The 19706-nt window shown below is 37.5% G+C and overlaps 1 protein-coding gene across 2 annotated transcripts in view; it reads left to right on the top strand.

Annotated features, from left to right (window-relative positions):
- Window positions 1-19706, top strand: part of STXBP5L (syntaxin binding protein 5L) — a gene marked incomplete at both ends in the record, with an annotated part of 197798 nt that overhangs the window by 158627 nt on the left and 19465 nt on the right. For both annotated transcript variants that reach the window (XM_082043568.1, XM_082043567.1), the window contains one exon: window positions 17013-17183. In XM_082043568.1, the coding sequence (XP_081899694.1) occupies window positions 17013-17183 (171 nt within the window). The remainder of the gene's footprint in view (window positions 1-17012; window positions 17184-19706) is intronic.

Here is a 19706-nt window from a genome sequence, read left to right as displayed (position 1 = left end):
GTGTTCTAAAATGAAAGTGCATTTATGTTTTTTTCTTAAGAAATCACCTTAATATTGAGCATTTGCATCCAAAATGCTTTTAAGACTATAAAGATCAGAGAAAGCTATGTAAAGATTTCCACAATTGATTCGCATGAGCTTTGGAACAGGTCCCTAATGGCAAGATTATGAATTTTTATACGTACTCTGATTTCCAAGTGCTGCTATCCTGATTCATTTTGCTGGTTAAATCTGCTGGGATTAGGTCCATGCCATGCCAAGCTCCCACTTTCCTACACGAAATGTTTAAAAATAGCTTTGCTTCAATAAGAAAATTATTAAGTTTCCAACAGTTCTGTTTTTTATATCATGGGTAACGGCAAAGTAGCTGTAGAGAATTGACTCGGTTTGAAAATTATATTGTTGTGGTAAACGAGCAAGACAGTAAATGTTTCAAAACATTTTGTGTGTGGAAAACATAGATTGTAATTTATTTTGAAACTTGATTATTGATAACACTGCCAGCATAACCGTTTCTACTTATTTATATTAAATTTAAAAAAATGCTTAGTAGTCAGAAGGCAAATCACTGAAGAGAGGTTAGCTCCTGCACGGTGAATACAAGGTGCGTTTTATTACTTTTTCCAATATGTGAGGGGGTTTCTGATTGAGTGAATTCGTGCTTGCTTAAGATCTTGAGAAAGGATGCGTATGGCGGGATTAGCAAGGAACAGGGAGCAGTGTAAACTGGCAGAGGGGAGGAAATGGGTATCTGGGTTGGGACCATGGTCCTTGGCACAGGGACAGCAATGGGCGTAGCCCACTTGCAACCCATGGTGCACGGCTCAGGGTTCGAGTTGGGCTGAGCTCACCAACAGCGGCCAGCATCTCCTGTGGACCATGAAGACAGGAGCTGTGCCAGGGAGCAGAGCCAAACACAGCCTGGATATCAGTCCATGAGTCCAGGGCCAGATCAGCAGGGCCATGGCCAGGCACAGGAGTGGCAGTGATGCAGCAGCAGCTGTAGATCAGGGCAGGGTTGAGAGGTTGTTTCCCCAGGGGAAAGTGCTGCCTGGGGTGCTCTGCCTGAGGCCACCAAAGGAAGCGGACTGTCTCTATATTGGCTCTGAGCCGCAGCAACCAAACCAGAGCTTTACTGTGTACCTTGTCCAAGGGGGTATCTAAATATTAGGGTCTTAAATTTGTGTTTTAGCAGAATGAGACTGGGACTGATATTCCAAAGTATGACACAGGCAGAAGCTGCCAAATAGGAAAAGAACCATAGGAAGTCACCTTCATTTTGAATAATATGATATTATCTGACTACAGTCCTGCTGTGACAGCTGATGGAAGCACAACACTGAATGTCATAGCTGCAAGTGCACATATGTTTGTTGGTTGTGCCTTGGTGTTTTCACTGAAAGACCCATAGGAACTATGTGGATACAAGATGGGAAGTTGTTGGGTTGGGAGAGCTGGCACTCAGTTCACTGCCAGACTGTACCTGTTAACTCTGTGCCTCTTTCTTGTCCCACAGTGGGGTAACTTGACTGTTTACACACTAAGCTCTTTTGGAAACGGGCTGTCTTGCCTTGCACTGTGGCATTACTAATTCTACTTGCTGCGCTCAGCATGAATGCAAACAAAAAATGGCAACAAACTCTGCTAGCCTCTCGAACATTTATACTCTACTTCATTCTTAAACTAAACTCATTTTCAAAAGCTCTTTCTCAGCAAGATAGGTTTATGTGCCTGATCCTTCTTTATAATAGTTGTAGAGATAGTAAAATATACGTGATTTAGGTACTAAAAATAGGTTACATAATAATATCCACATTCTGATCAGTTTAATGGCAAAATCTTAGTTTTACCCCAAAATAAGTAATATGCACAGCTTTAATCACACTAAAGCATGAAAGCAATCAGCTCCTCCTTTTGTTTTTACCCTCAAAGATGTCTAATGACCATGGTCTATGCTATGTCCTTTGTCAAAAATTTCCAAATTTGGTTGTGGAGACTGTGGCAGGAGTAACTCCCAGCTCCCTCAACTTCTGTTCCTTCATTTCCTCATGCTGTGCATCTCCTTTGTCTTTTAGCCTCCTACTCACCATGTCCCCTGCTCTATCCCTATACCCATAAACCAATTTATCAACTGTATTGTCCTCCTCTTTCTGATCCTCAGTCCCTTCAGCATCCTGGGACCATTAGTTTGCAGCCTTAAGGATGGTCTGTTTTGTCTGTGCACAGCTGTGGCAGCTCCCAAATCAAGCTCGTTTAGATTCCTTCAGAGCAATCAGAAAGTGCAAACTCTGCATGTGCTATATGAGCCTGCACACAAAGCTATTTCTGCAGTCTTGCAGACCAGACATATATACCACACTTTGGGAACAGCTGTGGCACATAACACAATACATATAATTCCTGTTATACAGAAACACCTGTAACATAGAAATAGAAGAGGTTAAACCACCAATTTGCAAAGCTCAAAGCCTCCATGATGACAGCACTGATGAAACTCCTTGGTGTCAAATGCAGCTAGTTTTTATAGCTCTGAAATAATAGAATGTCCTGAATTGGAAGGCACTCACAAGGACCATTGAGTCCAACTCCTAAATATCCTAATCTAGATCCTAGTTTGTTAGTAAAGTGTCTTACAGCCTTGCTTAAGAACTTGGTAATCCTTTTCAGAGGGCTGGTTGGGCCAGATGTCATACTTTCCTTTAAAGGAGATTATATGCCAAGTGTGCTTCTTTCTCTATAGCACAGCACTGTTTTTCTGGAGCAGTATCCTTCCATTCACAGCTTGAAAGAGTGTATCACAGCTGCTCAGATAAATGAAATGTTTATAAAAGGCTGTTCTGAAAATCAAGCTACCCTTCATGTGAGTGCCTAAAATGGATATAGGAGCCTAACAATTGATATCCAAATGAGAGACTTTTCATGTAGTAGTGCTAGTGATGTATATTTTGATGCTGGAATTATCTGAAGAGATCTCTCCTCCTTGTCCTAAAGCATCCAGTTAAAGTGAGAGCTAGAAATTGGTTACTGGGAGGGCTATGCTGGTTCTGCCGTTAACAAAGTGTTGCTCAAGAGCCTGAAGGGCTCTCCTGCATTTCCCTGAAAAAAGGAAGAAAAACATCCAACACAGGTGCCAGCTGAAATTTTTTTTTTGCCACATTGCAGGCTTTGTAGATTATGACACTGCAAAAGAATGCAACAGAATTTCTTTACAGGGGCTCTGTGGCTTGAAATGGTAAGTGGCTGTTCTGGGCATCCTTCTGACCTAAAAGCTTATTAAATAGAAATTATGAAGGGCACGTTCCTTATATTAATATCTCCCACTGTTCCTCTAGCTGTAATACTTACCATGTGGGCCTTTCTTCAGAAGTATAATAGTTGGCTGACAAATACTTCATGGTTCACTTCTAGTAACAGATGGTATGGGTAAGGGTAAAAGCCAGAAAAAATGTGAAAAAATACTGAATGAATGCAAAGTGAAATAATCAAATTGAAAATTAAGTCTTCTCAATAATTAATAAAAGATTTCTTAAGGCGTAAAATTTAATGCCATTTCGTCTGCTACAAGACATGCTTCATTTCAGTTCTCTGGTGTTCATTGTTTAAAAATGTGCTCATGTGTAAGGAAATGAAAACATTTTTGAACAGAAGCAAAATCATAGTTTTGTTGTATCATTGGAACACAACAGATAATTAAATCTTCAGTAAATTGAGTACAATATTTTGATGTCTAGATATCTGGTATCCTGAAGCTGCTGTATTTTGTTTCTGTGCAATGTCTTCCTTTCCATACTATTACAATAGTGTATTCTGTCTCCATTATCTGTACAATATGCCCTCTCTTTTTCAAATGATATCTTAAGGTATGACGTCATCAGAAGTCACAATTTCATTGCACCCTCTTATTAAATTGGTTTCCAGGTGTTTCAATATTTGTGTTATGCCGCATAACCAGCATTTGCAATATTTGCCTTAATCTCACTTGTGAGGTTATTTTTTATCATTCCTGTTATCACAAGGTAAGATATTGCAGCACACAGCCAAAGCTGTGTAAAGCACCATTCGCTTCTTGAGAGCTGGAGTAATGTTTCATCCAATGCTTCTTTGTTCAGTTACATTTATTTTGCTGAATGGTGTACATGAAAATATTTAAACCATAATTCTGCCTTTATATGCTGATTTTAAAAAGTGCTACAAATTTGCAACATGGTATTAACCAGAAGATGGCATGTTGTTTTCCCTCACTCCCTTTTCTTTCTTACTTATTAACAACTGCCTTTCTCCTTTTTCTGTTGTTTCAGTTAAAGGATCAAGAAAGTTAAGTCTGCCAACAGATCTTAAGACTGATCTTGGTACGGTAGGCAAAAGCCAACAGCTTTAAACTTCCTTACATTCATTGGCAAAACATTTTACCAACTGATTCATGAGATAACACAATAACCTTGGAGGCTTTGTCTGAAAAGGCTTTCTAAAAACCACCTATTAACCCATACAGTTCTGTTGGCAGCTCTCAGCATTTTGCTTAATATTCATTTATTTCATGTGGACATATTTTGCCAGTCGTTACACACTGCGTGTGTAATACTTTATTATGAAAATGCTTCAGAACTTTTTAAGCACTTGAGCCATTATAACTGGTTGTCAGTGTTGTTTATCTCTGCCTATAACACCCAGTGCATGCGCTAGTCTGTTTTCTTTATTTGATGTACAAATTCCATGCCACAACAGTGATGACGGTTGAACATCTATATTTTATGGCATCTTTGAACTTCGAGAAGTCAGATCAGAAATCAGTCACTTGTGTCTCACGTCCCTCCATGAGACTTGCCTCAGCCGGCTGTTAAGTACACACTTTGCTGTAAGCTTTTTCTCAATTCCTCTTTAATATTTTAGTGGAAGTGCATAGTGAGAGCAGAAATTTCTTCTCAAAAAACCTAAGATGAAAATTCAACACCTTTCATAACGTAAAAATATTTGGGGCAGATCATGCTCTCTTCAATATCCATGTGAAGTGGATTGCTTATAGCATTTGGGTTAGAATGTGTTGTTTTAAAAGATATTTTTAATTCTTGTTAAACATTCTCAGTCTCAAGGAGTTTCTAGTTTCTCATGGGAAGTTTCTCTTGTAAGATGACTGAAAAACCATGTAGCCATGCCTCATTACTTTGAGTGTCTTTTTAGAGATAGAAATTAAAGTTGGATCACATCCTTGCATAATGCAGCTGAACTTAATTTCTGTCACTATGAATCATGTGCATGTATTAACCACTGTAGCACTGTTCCCCAAGGCAAAAGTTGGGGAAATAAATATGTCTTCCACATTATAAATGACTGAGGAACTTAGAAAACTGCTAATAGCTCTTGATAAAGATTAAGTAAATAAATGTTGAAAAATTATTGGGAAAGTCAATCCAGACTCTGCAGATTTCAGCATACAGAGTGATTTAGTTGAAATAACTTACTCCATCATGAACAATGATGTTTGAGAAATTAGGAATGTAGGAATCCACCAAAATAAAATGGGGAGTACTGTAAAACTCATAATAGTCAAAAAAGGTAGGAGGAGTGATATAAGCACCTATAGACCTGTAAAATTAATATTTATCACTGAATAAATGGGCAACTATAAAAAGGGAATGTGAATAGTTAAAGTATCGAAATAGCCATATAGTAGGACCTAAGGCAGAAGTCCATATTCTGCAGATGAGACTTCTTGTATTATTTGTATAATATTGTTAATAATTATAATTATTATATATTAGTTAATAGTTAATAATTCATATATATTCTTGAAGGACACTTAGGTCAAAATAGATTTAGATCCTGGATCATAACAGAAGAAAAAGATAAATTGAATGTGTAAAAGACTGAATTTATAGGTTTTTAGAAATGCAAGAAATTAATCAAAGTAACTCGAAGTGTAATAATACAGTGTATAATACAGAAAAGTTGCATATCAGAGAAAAAAAAAACTGTCTTGCTGTCAGCTTTCCTATAATCATGCTGGAAGCTGGACAATATTGTAAGCATTGTCTAGAATATATTGATAAATTGAAGGCAGATTTGTGGTTGGTTTTTTGTTTGGTTGGTTTGGAGTTTGTCTTGTTTGTTTTAAATAAACAAACAAACAAAAAAAAAAAACACAAAGAAAAAAACAACTAGGCACATAACAAAAGCTGTAAAAGTTTAACAAATTCAACCTAAGAGCTTAGGAGCATGATGATCCTTCTTAAAGGCATGACATACGTAGGGAAGTTTGAAGATTAATGGAATGCATAATCCTGACTGTGATTTTGATTTCAAAGCAGTGGTGTTTCTACCATTCCTCTGTTTACCTGTACTCATTATTTTTAATAAGGTAGAACAAGTATAAACTAAAAAAAGGTCTAAGAAGGTCTGTTTCGAAATCGTGCAGAAACTAGTGGAACTCCATTAATTTCAAAAGCTTCACACACAGCGAGAAGTATTATCAACTCACCTCTCAAACACTCTGTTGTCACTGCCACAGCTGTCAGGTACTCCCTACCCATGTTACCAAGAAGCCTGGTGGATGGCTAAGGATGAAGCATATAAAAGCAGCATTCGGTGTATAAGCTGGTGGATACTGATGGCTAAGCAACTGCAGGGGAAGGTTTAAAAACAGAAACCTGAAACAAAATGAAAAAACTTGTTTCAGTTCTCCTTTTTGACTGCCTTAGAAGGGCAGAAGGTTCCTTTTAATGATTCTAGCCATTGAAACTGTGCCGAGCTGTAGCTTGCTTAGTTTTACAAAAGGCTGGAAAAAGCTTCTCTTTCTTTGTGTAAGGAGCTAAATTTAAATGAGAGTTCCTGAAAAAGGTGAAGAATAATGTCTGCATTTCATGTACTTCTGCTCCTAAAATGTCCTGGATACACTGGCAGAGCTCTTAGAGATGCTGTTCGGCTGTTGCCTTAAGATTGCACCCATAGCCTGAATATCCAGGGAATAACAATACTCTCTGGCCCACGCTTCTTTTAAAGATATTCAGGTCACTGTCTTCAAATGACAAGATAATGTACATCTATCCCATTGGCTCTGGCTTGTAGCTTTTCATAGAGTGTTGATACATCACCTAAACTCAGCACCCACTGCAGCTAATTGGGAAATACATTAGCACTTGGCAGCTTACAGTTCTGCTCCCTTCTTAGGATCTGGCTCATGTAGTGCCCTTGCTTTCACATTGCTTTGAATTGTAATAGTAGAGGTTAAATAGAAGTTAAATCTCTTTCAGGTGGAAGCACTGGCAGTACTGAGAATTGCTTGGGGAGTAGTTTGTTAGCATTTAAGGGAATAATGTGTGATCTGATAACTGAAGGCATTCTAGTTAAACCTTGTCAGGATTTTCATGACTTAAATGTACTTTGGGACTCCATTTTGACCCTTGTGTGACCCATAATTTAGTTGACCTCAGTATCATTTTATTCTGATGTAGTCATTATTATCTGTCTTTGCTGAACTTGTCACCTCTGGATGCCATATCTCCACACAGAAATGTGAGAATATGCCATCTGTGGGGATATATTGAAACTTTTTGACAGTTTTATCTCCTGCAGTTCATAGTAACCCAATGTTTATTTGAGTTGCCCAGAAGGAAGATGTAACACTGCATGTACTGCTCAGTTTCCCTATGATCCTTCAGAGGCAGCTCTGAATGATATTATCTTTATTTCTGAACCCTTACGCTTCTTCTCAAAGTTTCCTGAAAATACCGTCTACATCTCCATGCACTGTTGCAGTGAAATGAATAATTGGGATAATCCTAATATAATTTAATCAAGGGGAGGATCTGGAATATATCCAGACATACACAACTGCTTTTATGTAAGGGTTTTCTAATTTTGCTTCACCAGCCACTTTAAGCATCAGCTTGTATTTTTATTTTAGGAAGTATTTCTGCTCATTTCATTAAAAGCTGACAAAGTTTCCAGGTGATCACAGGGAGCTAGACAGAAGTCCAAACTATTGATGGAGATACTTGGTAACTGCTAATTTTTATTTGATGTCTATGATCAGATGGCTTCACTGTAGGTATTTACGCTATCACATAGACTTTAATAGTCAAAGAACAAAAGAAAATGCAAATAGACACAGACATCTTTTGTTTCCTCTTGCTAAGCTGTGACCTTCAAAAGATTAATATAATTTCCTATACTTTCTGCAGATATTTATAAGCAGTGAATGATTTCTTTACCAGGTCAGAGTTAATGTCTCACATTTTAAACAGCAATGAAAAACTAAATTAAGTACAAAATAAGCTCAGTTTTTTCAAGGATTTGAGAAATGTCTTCTGATGCAGAGGCCCAAAACTTTAATTCTGAAATTTGCCCTCATAAAACGCAATTGTAGGGGTCAGACAAAGGAGCTTTGGTTATGACCCTGTATTCCATTTTGTCCATTTTGAACAAGATTTGTGGAATGTTTTTCTTTCCTTAAAGTTTTATATATATCATAATGGAATTATAATAAGAAATCATCCACCATTCAATGCCTTTGTAGTTCATCGCAAGGGAACTGTCACCCACATATTGTAAAAAAAATACCTCATTTTTATTTTAAGGATGAGCAGAAGGGTTACAGCAGTTCTTCCCTTACCCTGTCAAAGTAGCATACAGCAGACATCAGGCACTGGCAGAATTTTGAAGCTTTTAATCTGCTTTTGCTTACTGCTGCATTGGACAAACTGGTAGATTTCAAGTGGAGCATTCTGTACTAGTTTTTCTGGCTCTTGGTCTGTAATTCTGTTTACAATGCCAAAGAACATTTCAGAAGATTTGAAATTATATGAGTTGCTTTCCTTCTTGGTCTGACATTTTTAGAAAAGGCAATTCAGACATCCAACTTTAACAATCCTATTCTTGAATTACTCGGCAATATACATTGAAAATTATATGTATTTTTACATGCAAAGGATTTTATGGACTGTCCAGTGCGTGTCTCCTTCCAGAAGAGTAATCTCTGTTTACTTTTCAGTCTGAAAATACCAACTGAAATGAGGAATCATTTAAACTCTGCTTGTAGTTAGAATCATAGCATAATTAAAGTTGGAAGGGACCTCTAGAGGTTGTCTAGGCCATCACCCTGCTCAAAGCAGGTCTAGGTAGACCAGGTAGGTCAGGGCAGTGTCTGGCTGATTCTCGAATGCCTTCAAGGACAGGGGATCCACAACTCCTCTAGGTGACCTCTTCTAGTATTTCATCATCCACAAAGGAAAAAGGTTTTTCCTAATATCTAAGCAGAATTTCCCACGTTCCAAGTTGTGTCCTTTGCCTGTCATCTGATCACTGTGCAACTCTGAGAAGTGTCTGGCTCTGTCTTCCCCATATACTCAGATCAGGTAGTTGCAGACAGCAATAAGGTCTCCCCAGAGTCTTCTCATCTTAAGGTTGGAAAACAAAACAAAACACCAACACACCACGGTTTTCAGTCTCTCCCTTTATGTCATGTGTGCCAACTCCCTTACCAGCTTGGTGGACCCCTGCTGAACTCCTGCCTGGATGTCAATATTTTATTTGTAACGGAGAACACAAAACTGAGCACAGGACTTGAGCTGCAGTCTGTGCTCTCACTGATTCAGTGGAGGATGCGGTTTGCCTTTTTTGAGCAAGTTTGATCATTATTAAAATGAAAAGTATTGTGGGTTGAACTGAAGGCTTTCGCTTTTACAGAAATGATTTGAAGCATTTGGCCTCTCTGCAGTTTCACATTTTCAGGTTTGGATTTTGGCATTCTGTAGCTAGGACACTACTAGACCAAAGTCTCTTTCATCTGCTGATGGTCAGGTGTATGACAGCACCAGTTTATTCCTTAATTAAATAAGAGAAGGTTCTGGTCAAACGTATTTAAAAGTGAACCTATCTTTGTGGGTATATTAGCACTCTGGCAGTCCAAATAACCAGAACTGAAAAAAAAAAAAAGGCAACAAGAGCTCATCAGTAGGTTAATTCCCAACTATTACAGCATAATAGGCATGTACTGTGTGGTTCTATTTCAAAAGCAGAAAAGGGGCTGTGTTCTCACTTTTAATGCTTCCAGATTAAAATAAGAAAACAGAACAAAACAAAACACACTGATCTATATGGGAGTTTTAACAAGCAAGTAGTTTAAGAGAAAGGTAAGTGCTTAAAATTATCAAAATTGTATAATAACTAAAATGTTTATAACTGATACAGTTAAATGTAGTCACAAAGTTAAAGGAGTAAAATTTGCTACCTGAAACAACGAAACAAGCAGTAAAGATCATCATACATTTAAGAGTTGATAATAACAAAATGATATGCAATTGTTAGGCTCACAATGTAATAGATATTCACTGTTCCTAAGTTCTCTATTTTTACTTAAATAAAAGTTCCTTACTGACGACTCTCAAAGGTAGGAAAATTTCCACTCCTTTCAAGCAATACAAATATATATGTAGTATTCCTCCATTCGGTGGTCTCTGTATGCTTCTCAGGTTGTAATACTGTCCAGCAGTCAAAATCTGGGGCTACACAGAGATTTACCAGACCTACCTGGATGCAGGTAGGGTCTCTACAGTAAGTGACTTGGGTGGGGATTGAGCTCTCACACACACTGTCACCCGCAGCCAGAGGCTTGGGTATGGGAGAGGTGGTTCTGTCACCTTGTCTGGACTTAGAGCAACATCCACAGTCTTAGTAACTGATCTCTGTGTACATGTACAAGCAGCAGAGTATTTAGAAACTAATAATTTTCCATGTATAGTTATTTTTACAACAAAGTGATAACAAAAGAAGTATAAATACGAACTCTGAGTCAGAAGTTATCAACTATGAAATCTGGTTTTGCGACATTAAAATAAGAATGGACAACTGTTACTAGTTTGTTTACTACAATAACCTGACATGAAGTCTATCAAAAACCTACAATGCATAATGTTAACACATTTGGAAAAATTTGGATTTTTTTTAGAATTGTTTGTTTGCTGCATAAAAATGATCTGTAAACTTAATTATATTTGGAATGTTGTATTTGACCATGTCTGTGCCTTTTTGTATTGAGTATTTGCAAGCAAGTTATATATATGTTAGCCCCTATGAAGTGGTGCTAGCTCAATTATTTCAGACATTCTTACTTCTAGTTAAAAACAACATTTTCTTTTATTTTTTTTTTAATCAGGGAAAGAATCTTTTGAAGAATCTGGTTAGAATAGACTACAAACATTTGTTACAATTATCTTACCTTTTGTTTATTCATTTCAGATGGAAAGGTAGAGTTTTGTTTAGAAAGTCTCCAGCTCATATGTGTCACGCTTTATTTTTGTCATGTTCAACTTAAAAAAAATGTTTCCAGTCTAACCTCTTTGAAGAATTTCTCATTTTCAAAAACAAAGAATTAAACCCAGATTTTTTCATCTTGAAAATGCAGGTGCAGTGTTACTAACAAGGGGTGCTCAGGAATAATTGTTGATATCCAATGTGGTCTTGTGGTTCATCCACTCTGCTTTCAGTGTTGTCCTCTGTGCAGCTCAGGGGGTATCATGTTTCATGCTTGTGTTTCAGAATTAAATCAAGGTTTCTGTTTGTGTTTTCCTGCTCATTGCACAAAGCATAGCAACAATTTATGTTACGTTATTCTCTTGAGGCACACTGAGTGACGTGTACATTTTGATGGAGCCAGTCCAGTAGCATGGTGTTCTATGATCACTAGAAATTCAGCACAGGAATATGAGGAGCAGAGTTAGATCCAAGTAGTCCAAAATTTTCCCACTGTTGTCAGAGAACAAAGCTAGATTTATTTTTAGATTTTTCACTGCCAGGTTTGGTTTTTCAGATATGATAATGTAGAGGTGTTGTTATGACATACTATATTCCTAGTGTTTGTCTTTTGGATGGTGTTTATTTTGTATTTTGGTTTTATTGTTCGTAATTGCAGGCAAAAATACTAGTTTTAAAAGGGGCTCTGTCAGTGACAGCACACTTAACGTGTTCAGCCACTTCATAGTATTTTATTTCTCTGAAAAATAAATCTCTTCACCCTCTTATCAAAAACCTGATCTTAAGATCAAGTGCATGATAGGAGATCATTACCATAGTAAGAATAGCATTAAATTACACAGGCAGTATATTACAGTGACAGCACATTATACCCTTAGTGTGGACCTAAATGTACTAGAAGTATGTCAATAGTGCAATTAATCCCTCCTCTTTAAACTGATGAAGACATGATGGTAAACATACAATTTTGCTGACAGTACATCTGTACTGCCCTCTTCTGCGAGCACTCACACCTCCTCTCCTGCCTGGCTGACAGAATTGCACCAAGATAAGATTATAATCCTGACTTTGTAAGGGATTTTCTTTTAGGAATAATTTCTTAAAAGTTTAATGTGTCAGTCTATATTCTTGCTGATGAATGATCACACTACTTGTACACAAGTTTTGGTTATTTTACTTGCAAACCCAAGACTGTTTTCAGGCCATTTGTACAGTTATGAGATCTCTTCTGTTCTTGATTTAAATGTGCATCTCTTTGCTGTGTAAAGAAAAAAAAAAAAAGGTTAGTCATGCCCATAATTATTACCCAAAATCTAATCTGTTGATAATACACAAATAAAAGTCGAAACAGATGGACTTGTCCTGCCTTTAACATTCCTTAACATTTGTTGAGGAGAATCTCTGGGACTCATTTTTTAGGTTCTTTCTGTTCCATACTAAAGCATCTCTCTCTGGTCCTCTTGCCTGCTCTTTTACTGATTACTTCCTTATAACTTAGGATGATATTATAATGCTTCCAATTAGTCATATTTAAATTCCTTTGTTCTCAACCTCTCTCACATCATTGGTAAGGACTGTCATTCAGCTAGTTTTTCTGTGTGAATTTATCCCTTTGTTAGAACTGAAAAAAAGTGGTTGATCTTATTTTTTACTTTATTTGCTATGTCTAGTGAAACACAACTTTCTAGACAGCAACTGCAAATATTTGTTTCTCCTTTCTTACTGACATTTTTAATACATTTGTTTTATAACAAGGGTTCAGATTTTCACTGGTAAATCGTTGGTTCCTTTTGCTTTCTGGAGAGGCCACCAACTAGTTTAAAAGAGTTGTATGACAAGGCAGGTTATGTAACATATACATGTTACTGTGAGTAAACTAAAATCAGCATGTTTATATACAATACGCTTTCTGTTTGTGTAATACTTCTCAAAAAAAAAAATAGATTAAATTTGAGGCTCTCCAGCAGGCTTGCTGCTCTCATGTTGCACATTGCATCTCTCAGAAGGTATCTCTCAGTACTTTCATCAAGTTCACAGTGACTAATCTGGTATTTTTTGTGACACAATGGCCTTCCATCCAGCACAATTCTGTTTCTTTTTTTAAGTGGGTTTTGGGGTGTACACTGCAGTGGATAGTACTACTATTTGGTAAGAGGGATAGCTGAAGCATTTTTAATTCATATGGGTAACACCATGACCCGAGACAAAGGCAAACCTGCACTGTAGGAGAAGCACACAGAGAACATGAGAGAACTTTAAGTCATGAATTTATCTTTTATATATTTTAATACATCTTAGGTGCAGTTTGTTACTATCTGCTTTATTAAATCAGTGGAGCTAAGTCAGTATGAAATGGACTAATGTATTGTAGCTAGGATTACTTACAATGGCTTGCATGAGCCTTACATTTTGAAATTAATGAACAGAATAGCTACAAAATGAGCCATGGCTACTTAGTTCGCTATCCACAAACAGGAGGAAAGGCTGCTGTCCTGGTATGGTGGGATGGCTGCTACACAGTCTGGAGAGACTGCTTCAAGGGTAAGCTCTGCTGAGCCAGGGTGTCCAAATGTGGTGTATTATTAATTCTTGAACACACTGCTGGAATCTAGGAGTGATAGAGCATATCTTGCAAATTCCTTTGGCCTCATGGGCAGCAGCACCTGTGGGAAGGGACAGGAGGTGATGGCAAATGCAGTGGTGGAAAAGGGTAGGAAAGAGAAGGGGACTTTCTGTGCAGTGCTTTCTCCCCGAGCAGCTATTCTCTGCCTTCTTCAGAGAAAGACAGAATTAGGAGGTGTTGCACTATTGCATCAACAGCACAGAGCAATCCACGGTCTGCTTCTGATGTGCCGGTGTTAATGTTTCCAGTATCAGCGGGTGCTCGGTATAAACTAATATTTCTGGTATGAGAAAAGCCCTGGTGACCGTGTGACAAAAACAGTAAGCCAGCAAGGAAAAAAAGTTAAAATGTTGTTCTTTCTTACAAATCAAACAAAGCTGGGAAAAAAGCCAGGTTTTTACAATGCTCCTCTCTGTGTTCTTTGGGATGATTGGAAGACATTGGTCATGGCAAAGGAGGATCAGGTGAGTCGGGTCTCGACTGGTAAATCATTGCAGTCATTTTGGCAAAGGGTGGTAGCGTGGACATCCTCACAGTCTCACTTAGAAAGTACACTGTAAGAAACTAGTATTGCTTTTATCATATCACTTTTATTGCATGCTTCAATTATTTTCAGACTATGTGGTAAGGAACAATTTCTTAAATAGTACATAACCTTTCTTCAGAAATGTTTTATATCACTGAGCTTGTACTGTAAAAAACATGAGAAAATAATTTTAAATAAACATGGGATTTTCTCATATATTTGAGCGGTCTTTATGTGCTTGATTCTTACTGGCTTCTCAGCAAAAATGTTGAAGTCATCCTTCCCATAACTATATTACCCTTTGTACATTGTCTTTTTGCTTTTACTAAGGTTGAAGAACTGCATTGCTGCTTTTTGTATACATTTGAAAGATAATCAGATCTAATCAGAAGAACAGTGTTAATACACAGAAAAGTGTGTAGCTGATCACTAAAATCCCTAACGCAGTCATTGTTGTAGCACTCACTGAATTTTTACCAGCTTCAGTACTAGAAGGGATATGCCTGCAGCTTCTAGGATGAGCTCTGATTTTTCGTCTACACAGAAACTGGCTTTGCTTATTTGGAAAGGCATTGTCAAAGCAACTAAAGGGATTTAGGTGCCCAGATCCTATTGATTTTTTGTTGGTGTTGTTTAATTTGGGCCTTTGAAGGTAACTGAGACAAGCAAGTATACTAAGAGAAACATAGCAGCATTTGTCTTAAAATTTGGCATAGTGAATAGGAGTTTAGGTGAATTGTGCCCATTCTGTACAATATGCAGGGAAGGGGACTCACAAAAGTTTTTCATGTTTCTATAGAACATGATTCTTCTTTACTCTGTTATGTTCCTCACCACTTCCTAGGATCCCCCTGGAGATAATTAGATATCATGCTGAAACTCCTTCACACAAACTGAATTTGGAGAAAAGAAAGGAAGCAGCTGGATGAGGATGTGTCTGTTGCTGAGGTTGAACAGTCAGCCTGTGCCCTTGAACAAAGCCCCCTGTCTCAAAGGAATTTCTACTGAACTATATTAATAGTTCCAGCATATTTTGGAACATTGCCTAACTATAAGTGGAATGAATCATCCACGTCGATTTTATATCTGCTGTTAGCTCTGTTAATAGCTATGTATTATGAAACATTATAAGAATCATGAAAGTTGTGTCTCCTGCAGAGCTGTCTCATTATGCAGTACAGATACTAAATTGCTTTCTAAACTACAATTCTGAACAATTCTTTCCAATTTTGGTCATGAAGACTGAACCACTTTCACATGGAAAGGGCATGACTTACACATTGGAAGACTACATATAATATTCTGTATTCAGTATAGAATCTGGTTTATCATCTGAATATAGAAATAGTGTTTCACCATGTACAGTGGAGCTATCATGGTATGGTAACCAATAAATAAATTTATGTTGGTATACTAACATTCATTTTTTCCTTGGATATAATACAAATCAAAGAGTTAATGGAATACGATACTTATATACAGAATCTTAAAGGCTAATTCTCAGATATATATAAATAAATAAATAAATAAATAAATAAATTTTATATATATATATATATATAAAATGAAGGCAGAAACTCCGAGCTTGTCATACCTGTAGTACTGAGCTTCCATCGAGCTTCTTTTGAAAATAAATATTCAGTGTGCTACATATATAAATCTGAATTTTTATTATGTTTATTACCTGCTGTTTACTTAAATTAGTAAGTATGAATTATCTGCTGACCAAAAATAATTCAGTTATACCTGGTTGTGTAACCCTTCATATGTTGAGGGGAAAATCATATTCAGTAATTCTTCTCATATTGTCTTACCCAACATGAGAGGAAGAAAAATATCACATTAATGTTTTATAGTCAAGCCCGCATCAGTGGACTGTTGTGATTTAAAGACCGGTTGCCCGTAAGGAAGAACAGAGTTTCAAGCAGCTGTGTTTTGTTTCTCACCCCATCAGACAGCAGCACGTGCTGTGCAGACTGACCACAGCCTCAAGCAGGGGTCCAAGGACTTAGCCTCACATCTTTAGATCTGTGGCAGACAAATCAGTTGTTCAGAAGTCAGTTTGCTTAGCAATAAAATAAATCTATATGTTATGTAAAGAAAAAAAACACTTAGCAATATTATGGCCAGTTTTGTAATTATCCCAAATAGTGGCAGTTAGATGCCTGTCTCATGCAGCTTTGAGACAGGTGGGGAAGATGTCTAGCTTTAAGTCCTGTCCTGTAGTAAATGACACATGCAGTTCTCTGTGAGAGCAAAAAGGAAAGATAGTTTTCGAATTTATTTGGTATCTGCTAGGAGACACAACATCAGGAATAACAGTGTTACCAGCAGTAGCTTGATTAATTGCCTCTTCAGATAGGTCAACAAAATGCTGTGGGATCTGGAGCTATAATAACATGTAGGAGTTCTATGTCCCTTGTTTTTTTTCAAGTATACCTTAAAGATATGGTGAGTTATTCCTACATATACATGCTGGGCTGATGAAACAAATAAGTAGCTATTCTCAGCAGATTTGATTTAACCCATTCTTAAATATCAGAATGTATATCTCTCCTCCACCCTGAATTTCAGGAGCTGGCACTTTACTTAGCACTTCTTGTGTTCACTTTCCAGATCACGTGAATGGTCACTGTACAAGTCCCACGTCCCAGAGCTGCAGTTCAGGAAAGCGACTTTCCAGCGCAGACGTCTCAAAGGCAAACCGCCGGGGGCCTGGGCGCCCCCCCTTCAGAAAAGCACAGTCTGCAGCCTGCATGGAGATTTCTCTCCCAGTCACCACAGAAGGTGGGTGGCAATGAATATTTTGCTAGGTATTGTGAATTCCTCACCAGGTGTGAAAGCAAATAACTTTAGCATGGTCCTTGTCCTAGTCACTGCCCTGAACTGCTGCCTTCAGCTGACTGTTTAGAAGTAGAAAAACCCTTGTGTGTTAGTGTTGTTACTAACAAGCCTGCTCCTGAGCTCTGCGCTGCCTAGGGATGCGGTATGCTGAACCTCACCCAACTCTTACAGCCATCCCCTCGCCTATATGGATCCGGGTGCTTTGTTCTGGAAACTTTGTTCTGATTGTTCATAGCAGCTTATGTACAGTTACTGTGACAGCTAGTAGCACTAACATTTTAAACTCTCATTGTCTCTACTTATCAAGCCTGAAAATGAGTAAGATATTTTTAGAATGTGAGTTCAGGCTTTGCACATGCACATTTATTTAATGGTACTGAAGACTTTATAATAAATTCCACAATCTGTGGCCACCATTTATGGTAAAACTATAGCCCATAATCTAATCTTTTTTTTTTTTCTATTTATAATAAGCCTCTTGCTTTAATGCTTGAAACAAGTCTTCAAATCTTGATCTACCTGAATGCAGAGTTTCAACAAAACTGGGAGATACAAAGTGGACCAGTTGTGGCAACACATTGCGCTTAAAACTTAGAATAAGTCAGTTTTCATTTCGGCAGTGCCGGCTATTTCACTGCAGATCATTTAGGCAGAAGCTTTCAGCCGATGTGTTTTTCTTCAGTCTTGATGGTTTTCCCACTATGCTGTTGGTGTCTTTGACTCATGTCTCCCAGGCTTTCAGCTTCCCCGCGTTCCTGCAATAGGACAATGCATTGTCCACGCAGAAAAGCTTCAGTTTATTAAAAACTGAAAAAGCATAGCATCAAAATAAATTGTATAGATCTGTAGTGTTGGTTGTCTTCAATTTTAGTAATAGGCAAAATACTAATAATATTTAAACAACAGAAATGATAGGGTTTAATATTTTAATAATAAAATAATTGTTCAAATTAAAATCTAGGTTTTAATTTTAATCAGGTTGCAGAATTATTTCCCAAATGTCAAAGAGATTATGGTTCCCTGTGGCTGTTTTCTGGGCTGTAGTATGGCCCGAAGCCCCTGTGATGCTATAAGTGAGAGGCAATGGACAACACCTGGAGCCTAGCCCTCTCTCTTGTAAGGAGCATTTGTATCCTAACCTGCCCACCTGCAAAGGTGTCTGCACCACAGAAGTTCTTTACAGCGGGAACTAGTACTCCCTGATTTCCTTGATCATTAATGGAGATAGAACAGGGGGAATTCTATTACTCAGAGTGTCTAATTTTGTTTTTTTAAAAGCAAATTAGTGCAAATATCCTTGTAACTAGTGGCAAATTACTAGAATCTTTGATTTTTTTTTTCTTTATGATAACATAAGATAGCAACTTATTTTCTGGCCTTTCTTCTGATTACTGTGGGGATCACACAACAGAATAATTGTCTACATGTGTGACACCCTATAAGAAAACATCCTAATTTGGCACAGAGGGTTTCAAGATTATATTCTTGACTGGAATGGAGTGGATATCCTGAAGTCTTTTGCAGTGTCCTCTAGCAGCTCCTTCCATTTGATTTAAGAACAGCACTTTCCTACATTCGTCCATGGGACACAGAGCACAGCATGGTCATTATCCAGCTCCATTTGCACCAAAGCAAATGAGAAGTGCCCACATGATCTATTTTTCTGACTTTACTAGGCAAGTATTAACCTTCTGCAGAGGAACAGGGTCAAAACTGGGGAATGGTGACATTTCAAGGGACACTGATGTTTCTTTACTGACCACTCAACCATCTCTCCTTTAGGAGAATATTACAATATCATGGACTCCTCAAAGATTAAGTCATAGGCTGACCAGCAAAAATATTAAATCACATTGGAGGCTTCATGTAACATATGACAAAGTGTAATTCTTAGCAATCAATTATAAGAAGTAATCCTGTTTGAATACTAAACCTACTATAAATTTTAGTTTAAACTTGGATTAATTAATGGCTCCTATGTGAACTTTATACTAAGGCAGATTTAGAGAGCACTCAGGTGTTTAAAAATACCTGTGCATAAGAGCAGTTTTCATCTGTGTAATCATCATTTTTTCCTCCACATTAGTTATTGATGATGATCATAACATGACCCTTTCATCTACCTCTCTTTATGCATCACACAAATATGGTAAGTACCATTGTCACGTAATAGCTCATGATGTAAAATATATCACTGCCACAGTAGTTTCTATTGCTTTGTGTTTTTCTTCATCCTGTGTAGTATCAAATTCTCTGGAATTCTTTTGTGCAGATAGTGCTGCAATATCATACATAACTGGGGCACAGTGCTACCGTATTCTTTCGTGCTTGTTCTTTTCTTTTTCGTTCCCATCCTCGCAAAGTAGGGTCACAGACAGGCAGAACCTACAGCCCCACTAAGGTCCCACTGACTCTCATGTACAAAACATTTAGTAATACAGTGACACTTTTGATGACATGATGATG

Source organism: Streptopelia decaocto, assembly GCF_964273445.1.
Source record: "Streptopelia decaocto genome assembly, chromosome: 1".
Classification (NCBI taxonomy): domain Eukaryota; kingdom Metazoa; phylum Chordata; class Aves; order Columbiformes; family Columbidae; genus Streptopelia; species Streptopelia decaocto.
This window is presented reverse-complemented; position numbering and strand designations above follow the sequence as displayed.